This window comes from Xiphophorus couchianus, chromosome 14 (genome assembly GCF_001444195.1).
Source record: "Xiphophorus couchianus chromosome 14, X_couchianus-1.0, whole genome shotgun sequence".
In the NCBI taxonomy this organism is placed as follows: Eukaryota; Metazoa; Chordata; class Actinopteri; order Cyprinodontiformes; family Poeciliidae; genus Xiphophorus; species Xiphophorus couchianus.
This window is the reverse complement of record NC_040241.1, coordinates 9,140,915-9,164,202: the sequence shown is the minus strand read 5'-3', so window position 1 is coordinate 9,164,202 and position 23,288 is coordinate 9,140,915. Positions and strand designations below refer to the sequence as shown.

Genomic DNA, 23,288 nt, shown 5'->3' with positions numbered 1-23,288 from the left:
TCATCTTTATTTAATTTATGTTGTTTTCTGAAGACTTTATGTTAAAGTTTTGATGCCTCTTATTGATGCACGAGAAACTCAAGGGTCCTGATCAAAACAAATAACCACCTTGGAATCACAAAGCCTCATTTATTTACAGTAAACTATGAGCTGGTGATAGAAAAACCTAAGTTTTCAGCTGCAAAGCAGCAAACACACCGTGTTTTGTTGGTACAAAACCTCGTTTTGTCTCATCTGTGATGGCTGTAAGCTTCACCGTTCTTCACTGTAAAGCTGAGCAACTTTAAAAAAGTGACACCGATACAAAGCAGAGAGGACTTGTAGATAAACTCTGCTATTTGGGCATCTGACTGATATATTGTTCCATAATTTATATGTTCAAGCATTGAATATCCTAGCTTTTACGCATTCATTTATTGAAAAAAGTCCCACCAAATCTCCAGTTCTGTGCATTCCACTTGTTTAAGTTTTACAAAATAATGAAATGCAGTTCATTTTAAATATTTATAAATGGGGGGTGACGGTTAGCACAAAGAAGAGCAACTCAATGAATCTAAACCATTTCAGATTCCACGTCTTTTTATTTATCAAATGTTTGTCATCTGTTTTAAATAAACAGCACTTTTATCACTTTCTTTTGTGCTTCATCAGTGATGACAGTCAAACCGAAAAGCTTCACCGTTCTTCACTGTGAAGGAGTTTTCCCCTTCAGCGCAGGAAGTCCATAAAAGGAAGTGGGATGCTCCAACTGGTTCAGAAGAGAGCAGAATCCTTTTTGTGCAGCAGTCAGATCGCTTCCACACCGACGAGGAGAGAATCACTGCAAAAAACTTAATTTTTGTTCCATCTGAGACAAACATGAAGGCTGCAGTCCAGGGCATCCTTCTTCTGGCCTGCATCGCCATTTGCACCTCACAGAGTAAGTGTACTGTGCAAAGATTTTCTAAATTCAATAATTAATAATATATATATATATATATATATATATATATATATATATATATATATATATATATATATATATACACACATATATATATATATATATATATATAATTACACTGTAAAAAAAAACAAACAAAAAAACAATTTATTGTAAAATATTGGCAGCTGTGGTTGCCAGAATTTTACCTTATGAAAGTCTGTATTTATAAGGTAAAATTCTGGCAACACACAGCTGCCGATATTTTACCATAAATTAGAGACGGTTGGTTTTTGCAGTGTAACAATGACTTTTGGTATTTAGTCAGATAGTCCATTTAGACAATAAATGGCCTTTCTTACACTGTACTCCCAGGTTTTATGCGCTGCCGTTGCATAAGAACACACTAGAATGGCTGGAGTTAGGCCATTTGGACATATACCTATTCAGGCTAGAGATAGTCCAACTGGCCTGAGGATTTTATCTAGCAGGTGCTTTTGTTCAGTAAATAGGGCCATTACCTAGGCCAAGTACCCTGGTAATGGCCTCAACGCATCTCACAGTTGTACAATTGTTCCTTAGACTTCGACTTCGACTTAGACTGACTTTGTTGTCATTTTCAATGCACAGGGTGTATACAGAACGAAATTTCGTTGCATACGGCTCAGGATAATGTTTGAGGTTCCAATGTTGTGAGTAAAATAAAATACAGTATAAAATATGAATATAAATCTAAATATAAAATATAAAGTGCAGGACTGACAGTAAAATAGAAGTTATTTAGCTCTGTACATGTGCAAGGTATAAAGTGGAGACCAGTTTTTGAGTGCAGTCCAGTTAAGAGTTCAGCAGTCTGATGGCAAGTGGGAAAAAGCTGTTTCGGAACCAGGTGGACCTGCACCGGATGCTGCAGAACCTCTTTCCAGAGGGCAGCAGGGAGAACAGTCCATGGTGGGGGTGTGAGGGGTCACTGATGATGTTTCGGCCTCGGGACATGCATCCTGCATCGATGGTTGACCTGACACTTCGCCCTTTTGCCTGAGCTGGGTGTGGAAGGTTGTTGCCGAAGCAGTTTCTCCTTGTGTGCCTTCTTCTCACTCACATGAGAGTTACCGAACTCTTTTGCAAGCTCAACCAGGAAGTCCACCCGTCTCTCCTGCACCCCAATGCATGCCTGATAAAGCACATGTGCATTCAGTGCTGCCATGTCAATCATGTTTGCCAGGTTTGCTGACCAGCTGTCACATAGTGATGGAACCTTGGTCACCCCCCCGCAAGATTATGACTGAAATAAATGCCATTAGTTCTTGTGAACTAAATAGGTGAAGCAGTCACCTATTTATCCTCCACAGCACAAAAGGCTGCATGCAAATTTGCATGTGCTAAGTCTCCCAGATTTCTATTGCTTACACTTTTTGCATGATTTTTTTGAGGTGGATCAACACAATTAATACCCTCTTAGCTTTATTTCAAAGAGAAACATTACTCATTTCTTTTAGAAAAACCTTTGCATATTTTTTGAAACAGATTGTATGTTTTGCAAACTCTATGTACATTTGGCAAAATGACCTGGATAATGCAGCACAACATCATGGATCAGCTGCAAAAGGTCACATCTCTCCAAAAACACTTCATGTATGCTTCAAAACTAAACTGAAGAGCACTACCTACAGGAGATCTGATCTCCTGCAGGTATCATAGATACCCACCCCCAACATGGACTATTCACATTCCTACATTCTGGCCTGACGGTCAACGGCCACATTTACAATTGAAGAAGAATGCTAATTTGAGCCATCAGAGTCGTCAGGGTGGACTCAGGGCCTTTTGGCCCTGTTCAGCCATTCTAGGGAGAAATCGAAAACCCAGACATTCTAGTGATAAGAACAATACCAGCAGTAAGGCGCTCTCTCATCACTGGTGTAAATGTGTACGAACCTCATCCTGCCTGCCACAAGTTCGAAGTGGTGTAGGTATCTGCAGAAACAATTTGTCAAAACAATTTGTCGCTTCTCGGCCTTTTGGCTAAGACAGCGGTCCCCTCCTTTGGGTGGTGATAGCGGTAGTCTTTGTGACTTGGCTGTTGCCACTGATTTAGAGGTTCAGTAAATCTTGTCCCCGGTTGAGATATTGACCACTAAGTAGTGGAAAATATCTTTTACCTTTTATTTGTATTTATTGGTGTTTATTAACTATTTATTGTTTTTAGTAAAGGTTTTAAACCTTTAACTGGTGGTGCCTCCACCATGGCGGCTAGCCATGCCGGCATGCGGAGGCACCACAGTGTTCGTTTTTTATTTAAGGAAAGAGAAGAAGAAAATAGAATAACGAGATTTGACTTTTCCAGGAAGCTAATTCAGCAGGTGCTGAAGTTTCGGCCAGATGACCTGAATTGTATCCTTACCCTGCCTTTCAATAAGGGATATGACGTAAGTTTTTGCTCTGCCGCACTTCTTAAGGAGTTTTGGACACGGTTTGAAAATGCTAAGACCCAGTTTTCAGTATTTGACGTCGAGAAACTGACTGACAACTCCCTGAAAACGGTGATTGTCAGGATGTTCAATGAGACTGTCAGTGCTGTGGACATCTGTATGTGGCTGGGTAGACACTGCACTGTGAGAGGCCAGGCTATGAAGGTGCGGGATGTGGACGGCATCTGGAACTGTGCTTGGCGGGTCCCCATTAAACAATGGGAAGACCCCCAAGGCTTCCAGGGCCTGAAGCATCTCCCCTCAATGATAGTCCTGGGGGAGAACAGGGGCTACATTCACTATCAAGGCCAACCCAAACTGTGTCGGAAGTGTGGCGAGCATGGTCATCTGGCCGAAACTTGTGAAAAAGTATTCTGTGGAAAATGTCGAGAAGTGGGACACACGTTTGATGAATGTACGAACGGGCGGAAATGTAATTTGTGTGGTGGACAGGATCATTTGTTCAGAGACTGTCCAAAATCGTTTGCGAATAAATTGAAAAAAGGAAAAGAGACGCTAACGGAAACGGTTAATGAGCAAGTGGAAGCAGCTGGGTCGGAAATTTCAAATCTCCCACCAGGTCCTCTGATTGGAGGAGAGGAGGAGAGGGCGGGAAGCGGGGAGGGGAACGAAGCCCCCCCCCCAGACCGAAACATCCAGTGAGGGGGGGGAGATGCTAACCGAAGGCGGAGCTAGCTCGGACTCTGAGGAAGAACAGACGGACAGCAGCGATGATGCCCCCCTCCCCGACGCCCAGCTGGCTAAGAGGCCGGCATCTGAGTCACCTCCCGACCTTACCCCCAAGGTAGGGAAGAGAGGAAGGCTGGAGGAACTCTTCGGTTCTTTCGGAGAGGAATCCAGAGCCTTCCTCGCTGGCTCATCCAATGAGGTCTCGTTCCTAGACTTTGCTCACCAATCAACCCCGAAGGACCCAAACAAGGTAACGGCTTTAGAAAGACGGCCGACGCCGAGAGTCCGAAGGGGGAATGGAGCTCCAACCCGACCTGCACCACCATGTGGGAAGGAAGAGCTCTGTTCACAGGACAGTCTCTGAACCCGCCTTGTTTTAAATAACCGCCCGTTTTTTAGCATGGGTTTAATTTAGTATTATCTTGTTTTTAATCCTTTAAAATGTCGTACTCGATTTTAGCCATCATACTCATGACTCTCACTTTCTCAACCATCAATGTTAGAAGTGTGAAGTCGCGAGTTAGAGCCCAGAGTGTTTTATCCTTTTTAAGCTCCGTACAGTCAGATGTGTTTTTACTACAAGAATGTTCACTCCCGTTTTTAAAGAATTACACCCGGTGGCAGGACTTGTGGCCACGGCCGTCTATATGGAGCGGCTCCAATGAAAATAAAAATGACGGCGTGGCCATTTTAATAAACAACCCGCACATCTTGGTGAAGGGGAGCACCGTGGTGAGAGAGGGACGAGCACTTTTAGCAAATCTGACTTTTAACGGACAGGATTTTAACCTCTTAAATATTTATGGCTTTAATGACAAACACGACAGGTATGACTTTTTAGAGGAACTGCAGCCCCACATGCTGGGAACAAAACCTTTAATAATTGGGGGGGATTTTAATTGCATTTTATCTAGAAAAGATAGGAAAAGAAATAGACAGGATTTTAAGGTAGACAAAACATCACTTTTATTACAGAGAATCGTTAGGGATTTTAAACTAGTGGACTGTTTTAGAACTATGCATCCTGGAGAGGAGGGCCACACCTGGTTCAGTGGTGATGGCTCTATGGCCTCTCGCATTGATTATTTCTTCATCAGGGATTGCGCCCTAACTGATGCTAGATTGTCACCAGCTTTCTTTTCTGATCACCTCCTTCTGTCCTGCACGCTTTCACTTCCTTCAGGTGCGACGACCGGGAGAGGTCTGTGGAAACTCAACCGCTCCCTGCTGGAAGACCAGGTTCTGGTCGGCCAGTACCGGGAGCGGTACCACGAGTGGCAGACCCTCCAAGACCTGTACGAAACACGAGCACAGTGGTGGGAGATGGTGAAAGATAGGACCCAGACTTTCTTTCGACAAGCAGGGAAAAATAAAAAGAGAAAAGAACAGAGATGCATGATGGGGCTGCAGAAAAGATTACAAAGATATTATTTTCTAAATCAAAAGGGAATGGATTTTAATAAAGAAATAAGAGAAGTAAAAAAAGAAATGAGCATTTTAGCAGAAATAAAGAGTAAGGGAGTAATATTAAGAAGCAGAGAGAGAGAAATAGAAGAAGGAGAAAAATGTAACAGATATTTTTTTAAGAAAATTCTAAACAATCCAAGTTTTATCTCTGATTTAAAGTCAGAAAATGGAAACATTGCTTCTAACATAGAAGAAAAGAAAAAAGTAATTGAAAAATACTATAGTGATTTGTACTCAGAAAAAATGGTAAAAGGAAAAAATATAAAAGAAACTTTAAATTTCCTTGAGAAAAGTATAGAAGAAAGTAGTTTTTTAGAGCAGGATTTTACCCTTTTAGAGCTTTTTCAGTCAGTGAGAAGTTTTAAAAGAGGAAAGTCTCCAGGCTCAGACGGACTCCCTATAGAATTTTATTTAACCTTTTACGATATTTTAGCACCGGATTTACTTACTGTTTTTACTGATTTTAGCAAACTAGACACACTCCCCGATAGTTTTAGAACAGGAATTGTTACACTTTTATATAAAGACAAAGACAAGACAGATCTTAAAAACTGGAGACCCATCACCCTTTTAAACGTTGATTGTAAGATTTTTAGTAGACTTTTAGCAGCCAGGATGCGTCGAGTGTTGGGGGATCTAATCCACCCGGATCAAGCCTGCGCCGTCCCGGGAAGGAGGATCACGGACAGCCTGGTACTGATCCGAGACACCATCTGTTTTGCGAGAGACGGACACATTCGGCTGATAGTCCTAAATCTAGATTTCGAGAAAGCGTTTGATCGGGTCTCGCACCAGTACCTCTTCCAGGTACTGCAAAAAATGGGTTTTCCTGGGAGGTTCGTAGCGTGGGTGGGACTGCTGTACCGAAACATCTCCAGCAGATTCATGGTTAACGGGTTTCTGACAAAAGCAGTGAAAGTGAACTGCGGTGTCCGTCAGGGTTGTCCGTTATCCGCCCTTCTCTATGTGGCCTGCGTCGAGCCGCTGGCGCAGATCTTGAGAAGGGACCCACAGATTTTAGGTGTAACGATACCGGGGAGTGGAGGGCAGGTAGCGAAATGTCTTTTATACATGGATGATTTTAACATTTTATGTACAGATCTTTTATCAATAGATAGGATTTTTCAATTAACCGATTGGTTTGGGAAAGCATCAGGGTCAAAATTAAACAAAGAAAAAACAAAAGCAAAATTTTATGGACCATGGAAAGAGAATGAAAAATTAGGATGTCAGTTTCAAGTAACGGAAGAAGAACAAAAAATACTGGGAGTAAAATTTGACAAACATGGAGAAGGAAAGACAAACTGGATTGAAATAACAAGAAGAGTAAAACAGCGACTGGGATTCTGGGGGATGAGGAACCTTACGATAGAAGGAAAGATTTTAATAGTTAAAGCTGTGATTTTACCAGTGTTTTTACTCACCAGTGCTGTTTTTATCCCTCCTAAGAGAGTGTTTTTAGAACTACAACGAGCCATTTTTTATTTCATATGGAACTCTAAATGGGAAAGGATAAAAAGAGAAATCATGTACAAACCCAAAGAAAAAGGAGGAAAAGGAGTCCCAGACCTTCACTTGTTTTTAGGCAGCCATTATACGAGCACGCACCTGAAACAAGCAATGAACCTTTCCAGCAATAACAAAACAAACACGATGACCAGATTCTGGTGCGGGTCCTATCTTAGAAAACTAAAAATGATAAAAAGTGATTTTAGAACTCCAGTAGCTTTTAACCTTCCTCCAGCATATGCTTTTATACGGAAATTTTTAGAACATTTTAGATTGGAAGGAGAGGAGAGCAAGATTTTAACAAATCATCGTCTTATTATTTCTGTTGTGCAGGGCCGGGAACCAGTGACTCCAGTGCGCGGCCTCCTGTATGGAGACGCCTCCACCGTTTGGCGCAACGTGAGCCATCCCGTCCTTTCAAACAGACTCCAGGACCTGTCATGGATGGTGGCTCATGGGATCCTGCCAGTCAGAGCCGTTATGCACTCCCGCGGCATGTCTGCAACGTCCATCTGCCCCCGACCCGGTTGTGGCGCGCCGGAGTCGGTGAGGCACCTGCTGTGGGAGTGCAGCGCTGCTGTGGACCTGTGGGCAAAAGCCGGCTCCTTGCAATTCCCACACTTGCCAGCAAGGGAGGTCCTCCATGGGCAGCTAGTGCTGTACGGGGTGAGCCAGCAGAAAATAACGAAAAAGGACTTTGCTGAGATCTGGCTCACCCTAGCCACCATCAAAGACGCCATTTGGACCTCCAGAAACTTGCTGGTGAGCAGGCGCAGGCAGATGCCCCCCGTGGCTGTGATCCGGATGGCGGCAGCAACAAGAGGAACATCAAGGGCTGCGGGTGGCGCGCCAAGGACACAGCCACCAAGAAGAATCGCCTGCGCCTCCGTGGACGAAGGAGCCGGCGCTCCACGAACAGAGGTCCAAGCAGCGGCGGCCTGGCTCTCCGGGTGAGGCAGGAGGGAAGGAGCTTCAGGGCAGGTTTCCCCTCTGAGCACCAGCGCTGTTTGGAAGGACGGGACGGCTCCGGACTTGGGAAGGGGTCACCCCGGTCCTGCTCAACTTTTAACGCACAGAGATTTTGTGTTTTATATTCTTGTTCTTAGCTTCTTTTAGTCTGAACTGATGATTTTGTAAGTTATTGAAAATTTCTGTATAACTGAAATAATGTAATTTTTTAAATGCTTACAGTAACAATAAATACTTTTCAAAAGAAAAAAAATTTGTCAAAACGATCAAAAATGAAACTGAAGAGCTCTGACTATTTATCATTCTTTTATTGCAGAGTCGTCATGAAGAATAATAGCGAGTTCTGTCTTGACCTGGAGTCAGATTTCACCAAAAGACTCTTGCGAGACATAGCAGTGTAAGTGGAAAAGTAATTATTTTAACATGTTTTTCATTCAAGCTTAACATGAAAATACAAAGTCAACTCGCAGCTGCAGCAGCTTTTTCTAATTGTCCCCTTGACGTTCTTCACAAGAACCCACTGCCAACTCTACCAGGATTGTCCAATCCCTCATTTGTGACAAAAATGATATAATATCATAGAATTGGCCAAAGGTAGTTGGCAGACTTATTCATGTTCATTTAGTATAATCCAATGAACAAACAATATGTTGAAACCCATTCTTTTTCATGCACTGTTAAATTTCATGCATCTGTCACATTTTGCTCCCATTCTTTTACTTTTAAGACTGAAATCATATTAAAGAAAGTTAACCTTTCTTTAATGTGATTGTGTTGTAATTAAATCAATTGCATTAAACATGTCATCTTAGTGGAGTGGTTGTATTTTGCGTTACATTAATGGCTGCTGTTCAAGCTCAAAGCAGCAAAAAGTGACAACTTACAGCTTCTACTCTGTCTCATTGGCTTGCCAACACACACAGAGTCATTGATTTGACTTTATTGGGTCAGTTCATCTTAATACTTGTTTACACTTCTACAAACGCAGTGGGTGTTGAAATAGAAAAACAGAGAAACCAGACTGAAGAGCACAGATTTACAAGAGATAATCATGAAAGTCCTGAAGCACCGTTCAGAATAATACACATCCAGGCTGATTAAAGCTGGAGAGATTCTAGATGCTTTTCACGAAAATCTCAGATGATAAAACGACTAGCTGCTCATGCTGACAGACAAGTTTCTGTTCCACGGCTAAAAAACTGGGGGATCACACCCTGAACTGTTCTGCTCTTAGGATCTTAATGATGGCGTGACCATTCACAGTTAACTTTAAAATCCCAGCCATCAGATGACAGGTTATTCTCTGTCCATGCCACTAAACATGCAACTTTAACATTTTCTCAAAAATCAATCTTTTCCTGTTGAATTGCACAGGGTATATGCAAAGTTACACATGCGACCGCACGGCGCTGTCTGCATGGAGTTTGCATGTTCTTGCCGTGCATGGTGTTGGTTCTCACTCTTTTCCTGCAGCCCAGAAACAAGACCATTGGGTTATTTGGTCTCTAAATTGTCCTAAAGGTGATGAGCAGAGGAGTGGAGGAATAAAACTAAATTGATGATTATTGATCGTCCTAACCAGATGATCACTAATAGGGAACTGCCCACTGAGCTCACTTTGGTTTTAAAATCAGGCATTTTGAACAGAGCTTCACCTGAACAGCTCTGGGTTGAGGTAAACAACATCTAAATAGGACAGAAAAGAACGCCAGAGGTTCTGGAGAATCCCTTTTCTCCCCTTCATACATGGATAAAACATGTTTTTATTCCTGTTAAAATGAGCTTCTCACTGTCTGGGATCAAGTGCAAGAATCACAGAGAACTCTGTTTTTAAGACTCACATTTTCTTTTGAGGAACCACAGTTCTGCTTTCTGAAGAAGTCCACAAGAAAAGAGAACTAAAGGAGATGACCTTTAAATAAGCTGTGCTTTTGGGAGAGAAATTATGTGAACAGTTATTTCCAAATGTCAATGAATTACTTTAAAGATACTGATTCAGACTCTGATGAGGTTCGATTCCCAAACCATTCTTCATCTTCTTCCTCTGACCCGCTTTCTCAGGTGATCTCGGTCCACTTCCAATCAAACTCCGGTGCATTTCGCTTCAGGTGTGAATACAGACCGACCTCGATCCAAACCAACTGCAGGAAACATTTTACCTCGTTTCCTTCTAGACTTCACAACGTTTCTGGGCATCATGGTAAAAAAAAATAAGCCATGCAGTGTTGCTAACGCTACCACTGCAGGTATTGATTGTACTGAAATCGTACTTGATTCTCCAACTCAAGAATAGTAAAAGTTTATGAAAGCATAATAAATATGGCATAAAACAGACACATAGGAGACAAACATCGTGCATTTATAAAATACATGAATCTTCCATGTACAAAAACATAGCTTTTGATGTAGCACATTAAAATGATCTAATTGCAGCTCAAATGCTGCACATTTATCACGTTCTATGTAGCATCAGTGAATAGTTCCTGCTATCTTTAATGTCCTGAGCCACCAATCTATCAGCAACTGGAAAAAGTTTGTGCGTAGACGAGTCGACGATCACAGGCCCACGATGTCTCAACCGATGGCCGGAGTCCAAATATCATATTGAGAAACTTATATTGGCTGAGCTGCTCCTGAAGTTCAAAACGGTATTGCAAATGTGCAAAGCAGAAACGCAGCGCGCAGGATTTCCATGTTTGTTTTCTCTCTGGATCGCTGGATTGTTCTGTTGTGCAGCAAAAGTTTTTGTTTGTGCTGCTCGTGCTCTGAAGATGTTGCTGATGACCTCTGGTTGCATCTGGAAACTTCTTTATTGCTACCTTTAAAATGACAATGACACGGATGAACGTTGTTACTGCGCAAACGGGGCACAAACGTTTGACACCAATTTTGTCAGATTTGAACAAGATGGAGGAGGGAGACTTCACTCATGTTTGCTTTTCAAACTCTTTGAACAGGATAGAGTACAGGTGGACAAGAAAAATCATTGTCAGAGAGAATTAAACTTGGAATCTAAACAAGAATCAGTTGATTTTTTGTTGTTGTTTTTTTCTACTGAGTTATCACATTATTTTCACTCAGAAATGACTCTTTTTCTCATCGTCCCCTCCTGCTTGCTTCACAGGATCCCACTGGCAACTAGGACATGAGGCTCCCACCCCGGATGAGCTCAGGTTTCCACAACTCTGCCAGGAACTGCTCCAGAGTGTCATCATCAGCGGAGATTATTTCACAACGGCTGGATTGCTCAGTTCCTTGTTTGTGCCAAAATGTCAAAGAGTAACAGCCTTCAGTTTGCTTAGTTGGAATCCTGTGAAATGTGCTGGTCTTAAATGTCTGATGCTCCAAGCTTTAGAGATTTGGAGGAAGAGATGTATTAAATTAACCTTTACAATCAATACTTGTTGTCTAATATGATCAAATTAACAAAAAAAAAAATTAAAACCTTTTGCTCTTTCTGCACAATTAAACATAAATGTGAAACTTGTGTCTGTCAAGATTTAACCTCATATTTTTGTTTTTAAGCCTGAAATCATAATAAAGACAGTTATCCTCTATGCTTTGCTGATTTTGATTCTTATGAAACAGTCATTATTATTTATGTAATTCAGTTGTATTAACGACATATTAAGCTGTAATATGTCGTCTTGGTGGTGGGGCTGTATTATTTTTAAATACCTGACTGTCCCACTTCCGCCATAAAATGAATGAGATGCTGTTTGAAATATGGACAGTTTAACCTACAACTTAATCTGATGTGTTTTGTTGTTTCTTTTTTTTTTTTACAGTATTCTTTGCTAAACGCGCGGTGATAAATTTGAGGTCACAAAGTCGTTTGTGAGCTTTGGACTGAATGTCAAACGTTTACTTAAAAAAATATATAGTTATTTCCATCTTAAAGTATTTAGACTGAGTAACGTAAATACACATACGAGTTAGAAAAACGCAATCCTGTTTGTTAATGTAGGAGAGAGTTGTTATATTAGAGACTCAACCATCTGATTCAATCAGAGTCAGGAGGAAAGGAAGACCAAAAGTCCTCAAGTCATCTTAAAGAAGCTGAAATGCTGAAAGCAGCAAAAGTACTGGAGTAAAGAAAATCCCTTTTCTGGGCTTCATGCCTGCATAACAGAGTTAAACACGTTTTTCTTCCGAGCTTCACGTTATATGGAATCAAGTGCAAGAATGACATTTAAGACCTTTTTAATTAACGACTCTTCTTTTTTTTATTTTGAGGAATCACAGTTTCTTCTTTCCAAAGAAGTCAACACAAAAGGAGAACTAAAAGAGCTGACCATTACATTTGTTACAAGCTGTGATCCTGGGAGCGAAAAGATGTAATAAAGGGATAATTACTTTCAAATACAGACAACCAACATTAAAGTCACTGATTGAGGCCCTGATAAATCAGACGCTGTTGCCCATCCCAGGAGGTTTTATGGGAGCGTGGGAGATTTCTCACACTTTCAGAAAACACTAATTTGGCTGTTTGGAAATGTGAGTCGTACCTATTATTAAGATAACGCTTCTTTAAACTGCAGCTGACAAACTAACAGGTATACAGCGCTTTTCAGAGCAATAAACAATAAAATATGCCGTTTATTTTTGTTTTTAATGATTCTGTTAAACTATAAAACTGATTATTGAGACAGGAGTGAGACGATAAGAGAACAGCTTTATCTGGCTGATTATTAAACATGCAAAATGAGTCAAAAATCACAGCACAAAATAATCAAATCAAATAATGTCAAGACGTGGTACAGAAAAGAAACTGCAGTTTCATCTAATCACCAAATTATACCATTTCCAAACTCTTAGAAACGGTTTCCGGTTTCATCCGTGGGATCACGTTTCACGTCGGAAAGCAGGAATGCTGGCAGGCTTCCAGCACAACGTCCGCCTCAGTCTCACCAACGTCACGGCCTGAGATAAGAATCTTCCTCTGTCGTCACAACATAACGTGGCGGAAAACTCAGCAGCTCCCTGTGTGGGGGGGGAGTGTGTCGCAACGCAGCTGGGAAGCATCCGAGTACTGATAACAATCAATGAAACGCAGTTTTAAAAAAATAATCATTTAAATCTGAAAAACGTGGCATGGATCTACATATATTTACTTGACTTAAATTCAAGTAAATATGAATTAAAGTTGCTTGGTGGCTACTGAAAAGGGAGGCGAGAGGAGTAAGTGGAGAAGAGATGAGGATGAAGGGAGACATAAAACACCTGGTTCAGTATGTTCATCCCACTACTGAGTCCGTCCTTTAATCATCTGTGTTTACACACATAAAGCACTTTTAATTGCTCTGGATAAGGTAATGATTTTTTAAATTGGCTTCTAAATTAATTGAAATTGTCAAACGACAGCAGCTTCTTTCACCTCTCTGAAACTCACTCACTCAACAATGAACCAAACATACGGATAGCCGAATGCGTATTATTGGTTAGATTCTCTCCCAGCCGCTGTCATGCCAAGCGATTTTATACTGAGTTTTATTTTTCTTTTTAAAGAGTTTGGTGTTTTATGTTCACCATCATTAAAGAAAAGAGACCAACATTCTGGCCTTCTCTCTGTGAACCTGTCAGCAGGTCCAACGTGCTTCACATGAGGACTTGGATGCTTCCCAGCTGCATTTCAACGCACTCCCACTCAGAGCTGATGGATTTCACTTTAAGTCGTCTTATCTCAACGGGAGAGTCTTATCTCAGTCGTTGATATTGTTGAGTCAGTGCAGAACGTTGAGCTGGAACTATGAAAAAAAAAAAACTACTTACCTTAAGCCCACAGATGAACCTGCAAGCAAATCCCAAGAAAAAAAAAAACACAAAAAAACAACAATTATAGTAAAATGTTGACTTATTTTATGTGACTCAGGTCAGACTGTTGTGTTCACAGCCAAATAGACTTTAAAAAGAAACTGGAAGAAGAGTTAAAAGGAAATAAGCAATATATTAAAAAAAAGTCTAAGAAGGAAGTGGCAGAAATTTTTAATCTGTTCCTGTCTTCCTCTTTACTATTTCAGATTAATAAAAAACCACTGAACACGCTTCGACATATGACACACATTACCCCATTTATCAACAAATGTCATTTCACTTCACCTTCCAACACAATTTATATGAACAATTACAGTGTAGAGAATGTTATTCAGTTCAAATCCACTTCATTTAAACCAGCTGCTCCCATTAAAACACAGCCATGTGGTCAGATTCATATTTATTTACCTGCAGCCCAACATAGCACAAGTTCTAATACATTTAGAGAAATTCAGCCATTCGGTCCCTGTTAATTAAAATCATCGATCGAAAGAAACTGAAATGATTTCACCGACTCATTGCCTTCCCAATTCCTCGTCCTCAGCATGTGGAGACAGTGGGGAGGAATGACTTCCTTTAAACGGGAATAAATCTCATGCTCAGAATCACTGCCTCAGTCGACTGGGCATTTAGAAATTTATTTAGAGACTAAATTTACTTATTGGAAACACACCAGTTTAGATAAAAAGTTTTGATTCTAAGATGAGGTGTTTTTTTTTTTTATTTGTCTCGCAAAACTGCAACGGAGACACTTTTTTTTGCATCACACGAGTCAAGCGATCAACAAGCCGGTGTTGACACTGACGGAAACCACGAAGAAGAAGACGACAGGAAGTCGTTGGAGAATCATGGTGCGGCTTGTTTACTAATGGTTCACCGCGTGAACGAGCGTAGTCACCTGTGATTTTGATTGTGTTTCTTATTTAATTGAAACACCACAATTGCAAAAACTATCCTATTTTTTTCGTCATCAGCGGAATATTCGCAAAGTTTTGCGCACATTCGAAATGGAAATACATCTGCAGGAGGCAGGAGCTTTAAAGACAGAGACAGACTCAGAAGCACCAGCCTGGTGTGTGAGAAATTTAAAATATTTCAAAGGTAATGACAGAAATAACCCCAGTGAACCTTTCCAGGAAAACAGTTAAGAAAACCATCACTGTTTAGGAGAACTTTCTACGTAAACAAAAAGCAAATGAACTCGACATCAGAGACTGCAGCAAACCAAATAATAATAAAATGGCGATTAGTGGAGAAGGATGAATATTTCAGTATTTTATTTTTAATATCAGAGGTTTTATTTGTCCAGTTAAAAAAACTCACCTGAGCCTTCGGGACCAGCAAAATACATTCATTTGGAGTCTGTGATGGAAAAATTACTTGTAAGGTCACATCTGCTATAGTCATGTTATATGAAGTGCTTATGAACTTTCACCAAAAGAACTATTTGGATTACATGTAGGAGGTTGGAAGTTGTTTTCTACAGCTGCATCAGAACCAGACTGTCTCTCCCCTTGTTGTTATTTTTTTATCCTTGGTATAAAACTCATGTGTTGTCTCTGCCTGACAGAGCTTTTCCTAGACTTGTTTCATTACTGATTGTCCTACAAGCTCTCTGTATTGTCCGCAATATATGAATAAACCTGATTGAGTGATTCTACCTGAACAGTGCTTGGAAATAGTATTTTTTCCACGACAGAGTCCAAAGCAGTGAAGTGATGCTTCAAATTATTGGGTTTACAGAGAAAGGTCAGGAAAAAAAAAATACAAATTATGATTTCAGTTGTTGGAGGAAACCGAATAGACAATCATAGCTTTAAAAAAAACAACATATATGTACTTAAGTAATGTGGAATACAATAACTATGCATGATATCTGACAGACTGTAAAACTCTAAAGTGAATCCATATCAGTGAGGAGTTACTGACTTGTCAGACTTAATTAAACATTGGTTCCTGCTCCACAGCGTTTCTGCAGCAGCATAAATGCCGGGGGCAGTCTGACATCACTCAGCTTGTTTCACTATGAAGCAGGGATTCCTCTCAGTGCAAGAAGTCCATAAAAGGAAAAGGGAGCGCTTCCTGTTTCAGAAGAAACTGGACAGATAAATTAGAGGGGGCGGACGAGCAAGAAAAAGTGTTGGTTTGTTTTTTTAAAGTTCCTTGGAAGACATATTTTTGCAACTGCAAGTGTATAAAAGGTGAAGCTCATGGCATTCCAGAGTCAGACAGCAAAACTCACAGAGAGGAGAAATCCTTCAGTCTGGAGAGAAGAGATCAGCTTCACTCGTTTTTATTATCTGAGACAAACATGAAGTCTGCTGTCCAGCTCGTCATTCTTCTGGCCTGCATCTTCCTCTGCTCCTCAGCGAGAAGTAAGTGTGCTGTCGAAAGATTTTCTTTTGTTGTTTCATTGTGTATAAACTGCCTTCTTTACTTACGCTGTAATAATTTCTCCCCAGTTATTATGAGATGCCAGTGTATAAACACGATCCCTGCAATAAGGCGTGAATTAATCAAAGACGTGAAGGTGCATGAACCCAGTCCGGCTTGTAAGAAACGCCAAGTGATGTAAGTCCCTGCAGAAAAAAAACTGTCAAGATGATCAGAAACGGCACTGAAAACTAAAGACTGATTTATTGTCCTGTTATTGCAGAGTCATCCGGAATGATGATAAAAAGTTCTGTCTCAACCCGGAGACAGATTTCACCAAAAACCTCCTGCTAGACATAGAAAGGTAAGTGAAAAAGTAATTCTTTTAAAACATCTTTCACTTAAGTTTTACATAAAAGATCAAATTGATGTTTAGTGGCAGCTGAAGTGATTCAGTCAACGGGAATCAAGTCATCAAATCTAAAGAATTCAGTTATTTCTACCAATAACAAAGGCCTAAACAATCGGTTCCTAAATATTCTCTTGGAGAAGATAATTGACAATTTCATCATTTTAGGCTCTGACCTCAGCGCTGAATGTATTACATTGTAGAGTTTTAAATAAGTACAACAAATTCAGAGAGTTTTTTTTTTTTGATGCATTAACAGTGGTGGTTTCAAAATGTTTACATTTGGTTTGTTTTCTTAACAGGAACAACAAGAAACTCTCAACAACAACAACAACAACTGCAGCTACAACACAACCAGCAACAGCAGCAACTTCGTCTGTCACAAATCAGTGATGCTTAAGCTAATATTTATGATGTTTTTGTTTGTTTTATTGTATGAAACATAGTTGGCACCAGAAGCTAAAAGTAAAATATTCATTTTATTTAACCCCAGATTAGAGAGTCTCTGTTAGGACTGAATTACTGGCTAATAAGCAAAACGAGACTTTCACAAAAATCTGTGAATTTATAGTTTGTTTGATATGTACATTTATTTTTGAAGGATATGTATATATATATATACAGTATATATATATTTACAAATTTGCTTAACTTAAATAAATACCTATGTTTAAACACAACACTTGTGTCTTTTTGTTGCTCTGTACAGAAACATTACTGGCTAATCTGGTATCTATTAAAACCGACGGTGGAGGAAATTGCTCCATTTATTATTGTACGTCAAAAGAGAATCGCTCAAAGCTGTAATGTCTGGTCCTGCTGTGACTCAGCTACAACTTCTCACATCCAAATATTCCACAGTCGATACTTTCGCTTTCCACTCGCCTCCACTCTGGTGCTGCTAAACAAGCCCAAAACTATTTAATTATCCTCACGCCTGGAGAAACAACCTTAATTACCCCATTATTACCTTTATGGTGTGGCTCCGTTCTCCGTTCCTCAGTAGAATCTGCAGCTTTGTTCTCTTCACTCAGAGAAGCGTTAAGTTTCCACACTGATAAACAAAGTCAGTTCAACCAGCACCAGTTCGTACCCTAATGGCGCTGCCAGTCGATCTGGACCCACTTTTGTTTTTAACAAGCTATTTTTGTATCTGTTCTGTATGTTTGTCAAGATAATTATGTATTCAGATAAATTACCTGTTGTTTTCTGAAGACTTTATTTAAAAACCTACACGCTCATTGTTCTGATGCCTTTTCTGGGTCCATTAGCTTTTGTGATATACCAGTAAGTCTTGATCAAATAAGCGTCTTGACCGTACAATGATTCAGAGTTACCTCTGTGTAACTCAAAAACAACCAAATGAAAGGCTTCGGAGTGGTCTAGTCAAAGTCTGGACTTAAATACAGCTCTGGAAAAGAATGAAGAGCCCACTGCACTGAACCAGACTGAAAACATTGTGATTACTCCACCAAATATTGATTTCTGAACTCTTCCTGAGTTAAAACCTTAGTATTGTTGTTTCTAAATGAATATGAACTTGTTTTATTTGCATCTTTTTTGTTATTTTGACCATTTCTCATTTTCTGCAAATAAAAACTAAATTTCTGCTTGGAATTTCAGAGACACATTGTCAGTAGTTCATAGAATAAAAGTGCAAAGTTCATTTTACTCAAACATAAATCTATAAAGAGTCAAATCACAGATAAAATCACATAAAATCATTTTAAGTCGTCTCTTAATTTTTTCCAGAGCTGTTTGATTGCTTCATCTTTATCTTAATCAAACCATTCGTGTTTCTAAAAACTGTTAAACGTGTGTGATTTTAATAATTCTGTCCATGTCGAGGTCTAGATTGTTTTGGACAGCGTTTTAAATGAATAAAAACATTACTTGAAAACAGTATTTTTGTATTTAGTCAGGTGTCTGATTGAAAAACTGTTTAGGGAAAAAAGACAAAATCTAAGAGGAACAGATCGAGGAAAGTCATTTTGATGGTAGGTAACAGTTTTAATGAGGGCAGTGAAACAGAGTGAATGACATGAAGCCGTTTCCCCTCACACTCAGGAGGAACATGTTCAGCGTCAGGTTAAAGGTCACGTATCTTCGTTTCAGGCTGATATGTGTTAGTTGGACTTACCGGGTCAAATGGAGATGTTTGTGAATCATTTGGAGAAATACCTCCTGCCTGTCTGAGGGAAACGACAGAACCGCAGCAGCTATAGTGCGGGGGGTGTTTAATGTTTACAAAAGGACATGAGGTTCAGTTCTCACAGTTCTGTGTGAACTGAACCTCAAACCAGTTCCTCTGAAGGGTTCGACGTTCAGAACGTCATTATCGGGCCTCTGCAGTGAAATTACTAGAAAATGTGTCAAATTTTGACTGATGTCAAAATGAATATATTTCCCAAATGTTCATGTTTGACCCTTAGTCCAACTGCAACACAATTTGTTTTTCAACAGTTGGAGCGCATAGCAAGGTAATGCAGCCAGTGGGTGGTCTGTTTTAGAATAATGGTGTGAATCCTCTTCCTTTCCAAAACACACACACACCCCACACACACACACACACTAGTACCTGGGTGTCTACCACTTAGTACCTGATTAAGATATTTTGGAATCCCTCATGGATCTTCATTGGTTCTCTCGCTGCTCTTGCTGTAAAAATAAATAAATAAATAAATAAATCTCTGCTCTTGCCACATTACTGTTGCCACACTTTTAGAAAAGGATGACACACATAAGGTTGAATAAAGCGACCATGAAATCTGTTTTTGTATTTACTTCTATTACAATAACAGTCATAAAGTGACTGAGTACTTGGCTGTTTTCCAGCTGTGACAGGTTGCAGCACATCTCCACTCTCGGAAAGCGTTGCCGTCATCTGGATTCCAGGTCTCAGGCTCTGTTAATGTTGAGGAGAATAATGATTCATCTGGTGGCAGCGTGCCAGAGTCTCGCAGGCGAAGAAGTAGAGAAAAAGGTCAGATCAGGACAGCAAGAAAATCTGACAGCGTCTCGGTTTTGATCTAGTTCTCTGATTAATTCTGAAGGTGGATCAGGAAACTGTGATTTGCAACCGAACCACGAAGAGCTGAGATTGTGCAGCATTCAGAGGGATAGTGAGCCAAGAGGTGGCAGCATTGTGTGTGTGAACTGCTGCAGTCAAAATGTCAAAAAAGAAGAACTATTTACTCATCAGAAGATGTAGGGAAGTATAACACACGATCGCTTCTGTAGTGACGATGAACTAGAATGGAAAACAAAGATTGAAGCTGAGACTGCTTTTCTTGATCTCTAGATGTTCCTACGATTTGGGATTTGTGTGATAAAACAACACAAACTAACTTTAAACTGTAAACTGAAAAGAAACTGGAAAATGGTTTTAGAGTGGAAACATTTGCTGTAACTACAACTGAATGTCTTTTGGGGTTTGATTCTACCAGCTTTGCAAATCTGGGGACTGAAAGTTTCTTCACTTCTTCTTTTCAAAGAGTCTCAATTAACATCCATTTCAATTCAGGCCTGGGCTTTGATTGGGCCATTCTAACACTTGAATATACTTCAGTCTAAACCTTTCCATTATATCTGTGTTTGCAAGTTTAGGGTTCATATTGCAGAACAGGAAACCGTTGATTAATGTTCTTTACAACTCAATCAGTGCCAATAAACATATTTCCGACCGCCACTATGAAGGTTTAGAGAGTTATCTGTCTTCTCTAACCTGCAGATGAGGCTCTGTTGGCTTTCAACACCCACAGAGAAAATGCCTCGAAGGCGGCCGAGTTCCAACACGACCGGATTGTTTTGTGACGTGTCGGAAGTCTGCTCCTCCAGATTCAGAGGAAAACGACACGGGGGCAGTGAAAGTGTTTTTGGGTTCAGTTCCTAAGAAGACTCACCTGGCAGGTTTTCACCTTCGTGTGAGCGTATAAAAGAAGAAGCTGATGATGCTGCACAGTCAGACAGACTCTGGAGTGAAGAACGCTTCACGTCAAAGAGGAGAAAATCACTGCAGGAGAAACGACTGATCTTCACAACTTGAAGTAAGGATGAACTCTGGGATCCGGTGCATCGTTCTTCTGGCCTGCATCACCATCTGCTCCTCAGCCAGTAAGTGTGCAAAAATATTCTACAGTCATGAAACCTGTGATTAAAAATATTCCTAATTAAAACCACATCTTAATTTATGCTGTCATTTGTTCTCGCAGGTATTATGAGGTGTAAGTGTATAAAAACGATTTCTGCAGTAAGGACCCATCTCATCGCTGATGCGAAAGTGTATAAACCTGTTCCATCCTGCAGCCAACAGGAAGTGATGTAAGTATCTTCAAGAGCGAACAGTGATTAGAATGACCTCTGAGCGTTGATTGAATTTGTTTTATTTAAATGTTTTTTCCATCTCTTGCAGTGTCATCCTGAAAGATAAAACCCAGCTCTGTCTTGACCCAGCGGGACGTCAGGCTCAAGACATCATCAGAATCCTGGAAGCAAAAGAAATGTAAGTGAGATTGTTTTTATATAAATGTAGCGTCTCTATGATGCTCTGAACATTAGACAGGCATAAACATCAGTGTGCACAAACAGACATATCTGAGACAAACAGCAGTTTTAACTAAATGTAAAATCTCTGATCTGTTAAATCAGTTTAATATTTTGTAAAAACACTTGAATGAATTCAAAGTGATTGACTCTGATCTGTTTCCTTCACAGGCAGGCAAAGGCTAAGCAGACGAGCAGCGTCAACACAAAAGCAACTACTGCAGCAACCACAACTACTGCAGCAATCATAACATCAGCAGCAACAACATCAGCAACAGCAGCAGCAACACCAGTAGCAGCAGCGGCAACATCAACAGCAGCAACACCAGCAGCAACACCCGTAGCAGCAACATCACCACCAGTAGCAGCAGCAGCAACACCAGTAGCAGCAGCAGCAACACCAGTAGCAGCAGCGGCAACATCAACAGCAGCAACACCAGCAGCAACACCCGTAGCAGCAACATCACCACCAGTAGCAGCAGCAGCAACATCAACAGCAGCAACACCCGTAGCAGCAACATCACCACCAGTAGCAGCAGCGGCAACATCAACAGCAGCAACACCAGCAGCAACACCCGTAGCAGCAACATCACCACCAGTAGCAGCAGCAGCAACACCAGTAGCAGCAGCGGCAACATCAACAGCAGCAACACCAGCAGCAACACCCGTAGCAGCAACATCACCACCAGTAGCAGCAGCAGCAACACCAGTAGCAGAAATATCAACATCTCTGTAATTTGTTTTAAATGCACCACATTCAGATTATCAACTCAGCAAAGACCTGAAACAGTGAAAAGACAAGTTTTAGTTGTCATAACGTTTTAGCACAACTTGACTTTCAAATCTGTCAATTCCTTTGTGTGATGTATTTTAATGTGATATAATTTAATTAGTCGATAATTTAAATTCATGGATGTAATTTGTGAACTATGGTTGATGATTGTCAACATTTATTTGTATAATTTGAAGTATTTAAATATGTATGTTTTTTTTATCTATTCAAACTCACTTCTCTATGATGCCACGAATGGAAACATATTTTATAATAAACAACAGTTGATAGAAACACAAAAATTGTCTTCTTGGCGGTTTGTCTTGAGTTTGAGGCTGCATTAATCCAAAGCCTTAATATTGCAAACTCACCTGCAGAGACAAGTGCAAACCCCAGAGTACATGAACAGAGTTGGGTCAAAACATCACAATCTGAATCTGAACGCTTAACATGAAATCATTTTCCTCAAATATCACAAAAAAATGACCTTTTATTGTATGTATGTTTGTATCAGCTATCTTTAAGAAGCATTACTTTACTGTGCAATACCAACTGGAAGTGAATGGTTGGATCGCATTATAATGCAACTCAGTTCAGTTCCTCAGAACTGAGTTGCTGAATGACAACAAATGCCAGATCCAGTTCCAACCCATTTTATAAAAGCTCATTTTCTCTAAACTGTAGTGAAGCCCAGAAGATTTATTCTATTTTAAAAAGAGGAGCTGGCAACCTGTGGAGAGGAGAGAAAGAAAGAAAGACAGGTGGAGAAGTTAATGAAACTGTAGAAACTGCTCCTGCCAATCACACATCCCAGGAGATTTGCACTTTGACTCACTCTGCCGTTACAACTGATTCATAACAAACGCCGCCCTGCAGGCACCAGATGCGGTTTGTCTACAGAAACATGTAGTCAGTTCACTCAAATCATATACACAGTTTCACGGCGTAACACGTACACTTCGGTTAGCTGCAAGTTGCAGTCGACCGTGGCTGAAAATTACACTTGTTTAAAAGGTTTTCTGCCAAATGAAACCCAACTGACTTGCAGTCAAGTCGGTGACCGCACAAATCTCTCCTCCCGCTGGACGAGCACGTAGACGCAGTGGACAGTATATAAAATACCGTTGGATGAAATGCAGCAAATTTTAAAAAAAGACCAAGTGCTGCCTTAACTGCAGCGTTGAACATGCACCCAAAACGACACACATTTATTTGGCAAACAGTGCCTAGAATAAATCAAGAAAATAAAAAAATGTGAGAAGAAAGCTGGCAGAGAGCTAAAGCTACCGGCTCTCACAGACGCCACCGTGTCTCTGGGAATAGGTGGCGTGCCAAATCGTCTTCAATACA

At 40.4% G+C, this 23,288-nt stretch overlaps 4 protein-coding genes and 1 long non-coding RNA gene across 9 annotated transcripts; 4 read left to right on the top strand and 1 right to left on the bottom strand.

Moving 5' to 3' along the window:
- The first annotated feature begins 761 nt into the window (after positions 1 to 761).
- LOC114157835 (growth-regulated alpha protein-like) lies at positions 762 to 11,585 on the top strand. 2 transcript variants are annotated; one of them, XM_028039001.1, is made up of 5 exons: positions 762 to 919; positions 1,298 to 1,317; positions 2,803 to 2,891; positions 8,345 to 8,425; positions 11,153 to 11,585. In XM_028039001.1, exons 1-5 carry the CDS (start codon positions 859 to 861, stop codon positions 11,175 to 11,177), a joined length of 276 nt encoding a protein of 91 aa, XP_027894802.1. In that variant the 5' UTR covers positions 762 to 858; the 3' UTR covers positions 11,178 to 11,585. The 2 variants fall into 2 exon arrangements, with proteins under 2 accessions (XP_027894802.1, XP_027894803.1); XM_028039002.1 differs by having other exon boundaries at positions 1,298 to 1,320; positions 2,806 to 2,891.
- LOC114157832 (uncharacterized) lies at positions 2,928 to 8,267 on the top strand. 2 transcript variants are annotated; one of them, XM_028038997.1, is made up of 2 exons: positions 2,928 to 4,198; positions 7,393 to 8,267. In XM_028038997.1, the coding sequence occupies exons 1-2, from the start codon at positions 4,067 to 4,069 to the stop codon at positions 8,011 to 8,013; spliced, it is 753 nt and encodes a 250-aa protein (XP_027894798.1). In that variant the 5' UTR covers positions 2,928 to 4,066; the 3' UTR covers positions 8,014 to 8,267. The 2 variants fall into 2 exon arrangements, with proteins under 2 accessions (XP_027894798.1, XP_027894797.1); XM_028038996.1 differs by having other exon boundaries at positions 2,928 to 4,333; positions 7,393 to 8,265.
- LOC114157836 (uncharacterized) lies at positions 5,269 to 7,386 on the bottom strand. Its single transcript, XR_003598286.1, has 3 exons — positions 6,349 to 7,386; positions 6,117 to 6,263; positions 5,269 to 5,376 (listed from the first exon to the last, which is right to left on the bottom strand). It is a non-coding gene; the product is annotated as an uncharacterized LOC114157836 (long non-coding RNA).
- Positions 11,586 to 15,868: 4,283 nt separating the features above from the next.
- LOC114157834 (permeability factor 2-like) lies at positions 15,869 to 17,224 on the top strand. Of its 2 annotated transcripts, XM_028039000.1 has the most exons (5): positions 15,869 to 16,217; positions 16,305 to 16,413; positions 16,499 to 16,579; positions 16,927 to 16,949; positions 16,980 to 17,224. In XM_028039000.1, exons 1-5 carry the CDS (start codon positions 16,154 to 16,156, stop codon positions 17,015 to 17,017), a joined length of 315 nt encoding a protein of 104 aa, XP_027894801.1. In that variant the 5' UTR covers positions 15,869 to 16,153; the 3' UTR covers positions 17,018 to 17,224. The 2 variants fall into 2 exon arrangements, with proteins under 2 accessions (XP_027894801.1, XP_027894800.1); XM_028038999.1 differs by having other exon boundaries at positions 15,873 to 16,217; positions 16,927 to 17,224.
- Positions 17,225 to 20,517: 3,293 nt separating this feature from the next.
- On the top strand, positions 20,518 to 22,240 carry LOC114157298 (growth-regulated alpha protein-like). Of its 2 annotated transcripts, XM_028038173.1 has the most exons (6): positions 20,518 to 20,737; positions 20,836 to 20,944; positions 21,036 to 21,125; positions 21,338 to 21,440; positions 21,624 to 21,702; positions 21,889 to 22,240. In XM_028038173.1, exons 1-6 carry the CDS (start codon positions 20,677 to 20,679, stop codon positions 21,900 to 21,902), a joined length of 456 nt encoding a protein of 151 aa, XP_027893974.1. In that variant the 5' UTR covers positions 20,518 to 20,676; the 3' UTR covers positions 21,903 to 22,240. The 2 variants fall into 2 exon arrangements, with proteins under 2 accessions (XP_027893974.1, XP_027893975.1); XM_028038174.1 differs by lacking the exon at positions 21,624 to 21,702 and having other exon boundaries at positions 20,526 to 20,737; positions 21,338 to 21,444.
- The last annotated feature ends 1,048 nt before the right edge of the window (positions 22,241 to 23,288 follow it).

Excerpts from the sequence above, each read along its gene's own strand:
- LOC114157835 (XM_028039001.1), top strand. The coding sequence starts at position 859 with ATGAAGGCTGCAGTCCAGGGCATCCTTCTTCTGGCCTGCATCGCCATT. Across the intron at positions 1,318-2,802 it reads GTTTTATGCGCTGCCGTTGC|ATAAGAACAATACCAGCAGT; the intron begins ATAAGAACACAC and ends GACATTCTAGTG. Across the intron at positions 8,426-11,152 it reads CTCTTGCGAGACATAGCAGT|GATCCCACTGGCAACTAGGA; the intron begins GTAAGTGGAAAA and ends CTTGCTTCACAG.
- LOC114157832 (XM_028038996.1), top strand. The coding sequence starts at position 4,067 with ATGCTAACCGAAGGCGGAGCTAGCTCGGACTCTGAGGAAGAACAGACG. Across the intron at positions 4,334-7,392 it reads CCCCGAAGGACCCAAACAAG|GGCCGGGAACCAGTGACTCC; the intron begins GTAACGGCTTTA and ends TCTGTTGTGCAG.
- LOC114157834 (XM_028038999.1), top strand. The coding sequence starts at position 16,154 with ATGAAGTCTGCTGTCCAGCTCGTCATTCTTCTGGCCTGCATCTTCCTC. Across the intron at positions 16,414-16,498 it reads TGTAAGAAACGCCAAGTGAT|AGTCATCCGGAATGATGATA; the intron begins GTAAGTCCCTGC and ends CTGTTATTGCAG. Across the intron at positions 16,580-16,926 it reads CTCCTGCTAGACATAGAAAG|GAACAACAAGAAACTCTCAA; the intron begins GTAAGTGAAAAA and ends TTTTCTTAACAG.
- LOC114157298 (XM_028038173.1), top strand. The coding sequence starts at position 20,677 with ATGAACTCTGGGATCCGGTGCATCGTTCTTCTGGCCTGCATCACCATC. Across the intron at positions 21,126-21,337 it reads ATCCTGGAAGCAAAAGAAAT|GCAGGCAAAGGCTAAGCAGA; the intron begins GTAAGTGAGATT and ends TTTCCTTCACAG. Across the intron at positions 21,441-21,623 it reads CAGCAGCAACAACATCAGCA|GCAACATCACCACCAGTAGC; the intron begins ACAGCAGCAGCA and ends ACACCCGTAGCA.